General features: G+C 44.0%; 1 protein-coding gene across 1 annotated transcript; it reads right to left on the bottom strand.

The window, feature by feature from the left end:
* Positions 1-281: 281 nt before the first annotated feature.
* Positions 282-5493, bottom strand: LOC307206906 (uncharacterized protein). The gene is made up of 2 exons (XM_079960387.1): positions 5221-5493; positions 282-3731 (listed from the first exon to the last, which is right to left on the bottom strand). The coding sequence occupies exons 1-2, from the start codon at positions 5224-5226 to the stop codon at positions 1266-1268; spliced, it is 2472 nt and encodes an 823-aa protein (XP_079816513.1). The 5' UTR covers positions 5227-5493; the 3' UTR covers positions 282-1265.
* Positions 5494-7472: the final 1979 nt, after the last annotated feature.

Raw genomic sequence — 7472 nt, 5'->3', positions numbered from 1 at the left:
CTCAGTAGACATGTCTAGGACAGCAGTTTCAATGTGTATATTATTTCCTTTATCAAGGATCAGGAACCCACCAGATATTGATAGACATCTACAGTTCCCATCATCTCTGGTTAATGGTTTCCAACCCCTGTACCATATAAACCACCAGCAGAATTCCATTGGGACTCAAAGGTGGGAGGCAAATTATATTACTTGATTTTATCATTAACCAATTAAATATATGCATACACATTTATACACCTGTGTACATGGAGCACTAATAATAATAATAATAATAATAATAATAATAATAATAATTTTATTATTTGTACATTGCCCATCCGACTGGGTTGCCCCATCTACTCTGGGCAGTTTCCAACAGAATATAAAAACACAGTAAAACCTCAAACAGTAAAGGCATCCCCTATATAAGGCTGCCTTCAGGTGCCTTCTGAATGTCATATAGCTGTGTATTTCATTGACATCTGATGGGCGGGCGTTCCACAGTCACTACAAAAAAGGCCCTTTGCCTGGTTCCCTGTAACTTTACTTCTCACAGAGAGGGAACCACCAGAAGACCCTCCATGCTGGACCTCAGTTTACAGGCTGGATGATGGGGGTGGAATATTCCTTCAGGTATACAGGGCAGAAGCTGATTAGGACTTTGAAGGTCAACACCAACACTTTAAACTGTGCTCAGAAACATACTGGGAGACCATGGAGATCCTTTAGAACCAGTGCTATATGTTCCCAGTGGCTGCTCCCAGACACCAGTCCACATTCTGGATTACCTGTAGTTTCTGAGTCACCTTCAAAGGTAGCCCCACGTACAGCACATTGCAGTAGTCCAAGCGGAAGATAATCAAAGCACATACCACTTTGGCAAGACAGTTGGCGAGCAGGTAGGGTCTCAGCCAGGGTACCAGATGGAGCTGGTAGACAGCTGCCCTGAACACAGAATTTACCTGTGCCTCCAGGAGCAGTTTTGAGACCAAATGACCCCCAGGCTGCGCACCTGGTCCTTTAGGGGCAGAGTTACCCCATTCAGGACCAGGGTGTCTGTCACATCTGCCTGCTCCCTGGCCCCCAGAAACAGTACTTCTATCTCACTGGGATTCAGCCTCAACCTATCAACCAACATCCCTCCTCCATCCTCCTCCAGACACTCACGCAGGACATTCACCACCCTCACTGGTTCCGATTTCACACTTCCTAATGGCCTTCTTGAGTCTAAGCATCTCCTACAGTATAATTTCTCTAATATGCAGTAAAAGATCATGCACATTTCAACAGAGTATCTTCTCCCAATAGGAAGATTCCTCCAAGGCTGTCTCTGTGTGGATTCTTCTGTGCTTAATAAGAACAAGGAGATCAGTGAAACTTTCCCCACATTCTGGGCACTCCTGCGGTTTCTCCCCTGCATGCATTCCCATATGTTCGACAAGATTATATTTGTGAGGGAAACTTTTCCCACAGTCTGGGCATTTGTGGAGCTTCTCTGACGTGTGGCTTCTCACATGTACCACAAGGTTTCTCTTGCGAGTGAAACTCTGCCCACATTCCAAGCATTTATACGGTTTCTCTCCTGAGTGGATTTGCTGGTGCTGAATGAGGTGATAACTTATCCCAAAACTTTTCCCACAGTCTGAGCAGTTATATGGTTTTTCTTCTTGGTGGCTGGCAGCGTGTTTGACAAGGTTCCTTTTGTGAGTAAAGCACTGTCCACAGTCTGGGCACTGATAGGGTTTCTCCCCTGTGTGGATTTGCTGGTGTCTAATCAGGCAAGAGCTCAGACTAAAACATTTCCCACAAACGGTGCATTTGTACGGCTTCTCTCCCGTGTGAGTCCTCTTGTGGGCAACCAGGCCTCCCCTCTGGGCAAAGCTTTTCCCACAATCGGAGCACTTGTACGGCTTCTCCCCCGTGTGCATTCTCCGATGTTTGGTAAGTTCAGAGTTTGTGTTGAAGGTTTTACCGCAGTCTGTGCATTTAAATCTCTTTTCTCCAGTGTGAGTTCTCCTATGCACAATGAGGTTCTGTTTGTAATTGTAACTCCTGCCGCAGTGCAAGCATTCGTATGGCTTTTCCTGAATGTGCAATTCTGTCCCAGAATGGATTACCAGGTGTTTGAGCAGGCCGTCTTTCCGACTAAAGCTTTTATCGCAATCTGAGCACTTGTACGGTTTCTCTCCTGTATGAGTTCTCTGATGTCTAAGGAGATCAGAGTTCATAATGAAGGATTTCCCACAAATGGAGCATTCATATGGTTTCTTCCCAGAATGGAAGTGCATGTGGGCAAGGAGGCTCCCTTTCCGGCTGAAGCTTTTACCGCAGTCTGAGCAATCATAGGGCGTCTCCCCGGTGTGAAGCCTCTGATGCTCTATGAGCTTAGATTTTGCACGGAAAGATTTCTCACAGTCCAAGCATTTATACGGCTTCTCTTCCATGTGGGTCCTCTGATGAAGAATAAGGTTCCCTTTCTGGGCAAAGCTTTGCCGACAGTCTGGGCATTTGTAGGGCTTCTCCCCAGTGTGGATTCTCAGGTGTGCCACGAGGTGGGCTTCCTGACTAAAGGTTTTGCCACAGTCCCAGCAGTCATATGGTTTGTTTCCTGGGTGAGTTCTCTGATGTCTGAACATTTCAGAGTGTGTTCTGAAGAATTTCCCACACTCTGGGCATTTGAATGGCTTTTCCCCTGTGTGTATTCTGTGATGTCTAATAAGGTCTGCATTCACACTGAAGGACTTCTCGCAATCCAAGCACTTGTATGGTTTCTCCCCAGTATGGCTTCTCTCATGAACCACAAGGTTCCCCTTCTGAGCAAAGCTTTTCCCACAGTCCAAACACTTAAAAGGTTTCTCCCCAGTATGGATTCTCACATGCGTCACTAGCTTAAATTTCTTATCAAAAGTCTTGCCACAGTCTGGGCATTTATGTGGTTTCCCTCCCGTGTGGGTTCTGTGATGTTTACGAAAGTCAGAGTTCAGAGTGAAGGATCTCCCACAGTCTAAACATTTATATGGTTCCTCCCCTGTCTGAGGTTGGGGATGTCCAGGTTCAGTGTTGTTGGGGCAGGATTTATTGCATTCTGAGCACATAAACATTTTGTCTTCTGTGTGGATTCTCTCATTAGTAGAGAGGTCTCCGTTCTGAGAGAAGCTCTTCCCACAGATGGTGCATCTAAGTGGGTTTCCCCCTGTGTGCATCTTCATATGCGCAAGTAACTGGCTTTTTGTTTCACAGCTCTTCCCACAGTCCGAGCATTGAAACGTTTTGTCTCCTGTGTGGGTTCCACAATGCTTGATAAAGCCAGCATCCATACCAAAGGAGTCCCCAAAGTCCAAAGATGTGTATATTTCCTTGCTTGCAGTATGATCCCATTGATTTTCAGAGGTCATACGAGAGGAGTTTCCACCGTCTGAGCATCCATACAATTTCACTGCCGTAAGGTTCCTCCCACAAGTAATAATGTTTGCATTCTTCTCTTCTTCTAAAATTACTAGTTCCTTGTCTTTTTCCATCTCTCCCTGGGCCGAGATTTCGCTTTGGTCCTTGAAGCTTTCCTCACCCAGGGTGGACTCATTCACTCCCAACCCCATGGGCTTCCCCTGTTGGCTTGACAATCCATGTTGCTGTTCAGCGGCTTCTGCCTTGGCATGGCACTGAGACATGTTCTCGTCCAGTGGTTTCACCAATACCTCAATCTGTTTCTGTTGTTCAGACATTTCTACCTTGAGATTATTCTCCATTATCTGATGGAAGGAAGAGAGAAGACAGTGTGAATCATGCCTGAAACATGATGGTTGATGATAATGTTAACCAAGCTACAAAAGAAAGCATGTAATGAATCAAATATGAGACTCTGTCCCCTGCTCACTTAACTTGTCCGCCAACCATCCTCACCAAAGCCACTCTCTCCTTTCACCAAAGCAACAAATTAATACAATACAATATAAATAGTATATTATATTGTACAAAAAATATAAGGTAAGCACAAGATTCACAATCATAATAAAAAAGAAAGGAAATCCTATCATTATAGCTCTTTGGTTACTACGATGCACAATCCTGATTATAAGGTTAGTAATTAGACTCCTATTTTGCTCTTCTCTCTCAGCTGTGCCAAGGGAGCTAGATATGGGAGCCCTGAAGCTGGGTTTTATAAGTTCCAAATTTTAAAAGCTGCCAAATATGGGGAGATTACTGCACATTTGTCTGGTTTTGTTTTTTTGCACAGCATTGAAAAGCAGCACCAAAACATCGTAATCCAGAATATTTATACATGGGTGATAGGTAACGTTAGTTAGAGTTGAAAACAATTGATTTATTTATTGTGGTTTGTGTATGAAATAAAAAAATTCTGTAAAAATCACTTATTTAGCTCTCTCTAATCTCCTCTTGTTCAATAGGATTCACATCTGAAGAGACATGCATAGGATTGTGGCACATACTCCCAAGTTAGTCTGTACATAATGCAGTCATAGGCTTATGTCAAAACATGCTGGGAAGAGAAATTGTTCACATTTAATCCTCCTCATTATATATCAGCGATATATAATGTCAAGCCATTAAAATCAATGCCCTAAATAAATCAATTGTTTTCAACTCTAACTAACGTTACCTATCACCCATGTATAAATATTCTGGACTGCGATGTTTTGGTGCTGCTTTTCAATGCTGTGCAAAAAAACCAAACAAATGACCTTAAATAGTTCAAACCCACAATTGTTCAACAGGGGGGAGCCTCCTTTCTCTGACTTCCTACCTCACCCCACCCCCCCCAAAAGCCAAAGACACTTCACCTGCTGAAATTCCTTCTTCTGTACAACTATTAAAGATGCCAGAACCCTGTTCTCCTTAGCATTTGGCCACCCTGATTGTAATAAAGGGCGCCAATAATCTGTACCGATCTCATTCACTAGAGAGCTCAGTTGGTTACAGCGTGGTGCTGATGACACGGAGGTTGCAAGCTCGATCCCCACAAGGGACAGCTGTATATTCCTGCATTGCAGGGGGCTGGACTAGATGATCCTCAAGGGTCCCTTCCAACTCTACGAATTCTATGGTTCTATCTGTGTTTACTTGGAAGTCAAGCCCCCACCGAGCTGTGGGATTGATCCTGAATAAATACGCGAGACTGCAAGATTATACACCTTCACATGGAAATGCGCCCTACTTAATAAAGTGGGCTTACTTCTCAGTAAAATGCACAGGGGGTTGTTCCCTCCCACCGAAAACAACAGGCATACTTGCTTTGAAATGAAGCCCGCTGGGTTGAAGTGGGGTTACTCTTCGGTAAAATGCGCAGGGACTTGCTCTGCCTGACACCCCCAACCCCTGCACACGTGCCCACTCGCGTGTGCAAGCGGCATTATCCAGGCGACGCTGCTCTGCTACGGGAGAGCCGCAGGGACCTTTGGGCTCCTCCGACTTACCTCTCCCGCAGCCCCGGGGTGGAAAAGGGACGGGCGCAGACAAAAGGTGCTTCCCCTTTAAACAGCAGAGGAGGACGAGAAAGAGACCAGGCCGCTCTAGGAACAGGTGCTCGGTCGATTTAACTCGTAGGAAGCGGGTTCAGTTCAGTTCTGCGCGCGGCTCCTTGGCTGCCTGAGCTGAGCTGAATTTTAAAGCTGGGGTTTCTCGTTTGCTCGTCTGTTTATTATTCTGTGACTGTAGCTGCCCTTTAATTTTTGTATGGCTTCTAAGCTGGGTCACAGATGCGTGCATTATTAATTTAAAAAGTAAATAAAAATATAGAGTCATAGAATTGTAGAGTCGGAGGGGTCCCGAGGGTCATCTAGTCCAACCCCCTGCGATGCAGGAGTCTCAACTAAAGCATCCATGGCAGATGGCCAGCCTTTAAAAAAAAACAAAAAACAAAAAAAACCCTCTTCCCAGCAGAACTAGAAGAAAATCCTCCTTGAGATTTCCCACCATTCCGTGTTTATTTACAAGCCAGAAGGACAATAAAAACTTGTTTGTTTCAAGCTGTGTTTCTTAATAAGTGCCGTATTTTTAATATTAGCAATTAAGAGAATTGCAGCTTATATTTAATAAATAAACAAATGTATTTCTAAATACAACTAGCTAGCCTTAGTGTCTATTCTACCTTTTTCTGTGTTTATGGTTTGCCCCTTTGCCCTGGAATCAGTTCACACAAAGGGTGAGCTATAAATATTTCTAATAATAAACAAATCACTACTGAGGTGCCCTCACAATTGTGAAGACTGAATGTTGGGTGGTTTCTTTCATTTGAAGGATTTTTATCCAGACTCTCGACCGTTTCCAAGACATTTGAAAGGGACTACAGGACTCGGACATAACCTGGTTGAGTTGGTATCAATCAGGTTTCTTTATAAGACAGGAGCATATTAAGCAGCAAGCTCTGCAAGATCTCACACCACTTGAGCTGTTGTTTCTTATCTCTGAGGGCAAGTAGGGGAGATTGGTGTCTTGTATTTATATTTTACTTCTTTGTGTTGACATGGGCTCTGCAGAGGGCCTGAAATGAATGTGGAAGTTAGATCGGAATATTTTGATTGAAGAAAAATTGCTGGAATCCTACATGGTTAAAGTTGCAATTTAAATCAGTATCATCTACTATGAGAGAACAAGCATTAAAAATAGCATAAAGATTATATAAGACCCCTATAAGATTGTTTCAAATGAAGATATTTGAGACTATGTTAGAGATGTAAGGAATCAGGTTCATTCCAATTTATGTGGTGGATAGTGGAAAAGTGTCCCAGTTTTGGACTCTGGTCTTTGCAGGAATTACTAAAATGACTGGACAGCAATTACTGAAACCTCCAGAATTAGCCCTGCAAAACCTTTTTGGAAACAACGGGTTGTCATTTCAAACCTCTAATTTGTTATCTTCTTGCAGCTAGTTGTTGGTCAATATTGGAAGGACCTCTGAGGCTCTCTGGGGCAAGCCACTGTCCACCTACCCTACAGCTGATGTCATACAGGTAAGGGTGGGTCTTGACCCAAACCTGCCTGGTGCAGCTCCCAAAGCACCTGAGGACCAGCTGGTGGAGCCTTTGAAGTGTTGTGCAGAGCAGAAACCCAGCACTATGCAGGATGGCTTTCCCCTCTTATCAGCTGATGCAAAGGGAGAAGGATGTTGCTCAATGCTGGGCTCGGGTGCATGAGAGAGCTTTCTGCAGGGAGAATCTATATACACTGGTAGAATACCTAATATTTGATTTGCAGTGTCTCATTCACATGGTTGTCCTCGGATGTTGCAGTCAACAAGGGACTCCATGTGCCCATGTGAATATATGAGCATACAAGCAACTTTTTATTGTGTTAGTATTTGGAAGATCTGGAGGGCTTCATTAGGCATTAATCTAACCAGGGTTTACTTTCTGCTACACTGTAGTCTATGTAGTCTATAGAGTCACATTTCCTGCTCTGACCTCACTCTTGCGCTACAGCTACTAACTGCAGTTGGACAAACATTTACCAGTATGTGCTTTCTGAAATTGGCT

This window comes from Podarcis cretensis (assembly GCF_951804945.1).
Source record: "Podarcis cretensis genome assembly, chromosome: 2".
NCBI lineage: Eukaryota > Metazoa > Chordata > Lepidosauria > Squamata > Lacertidae > Podarcis > Podarcis cretensis.
The sequence above is the reverse complement of the archived record's forward strand: the minus strand, read 5'-3'. Positions and strand labels throughout refer to the sequence as shown.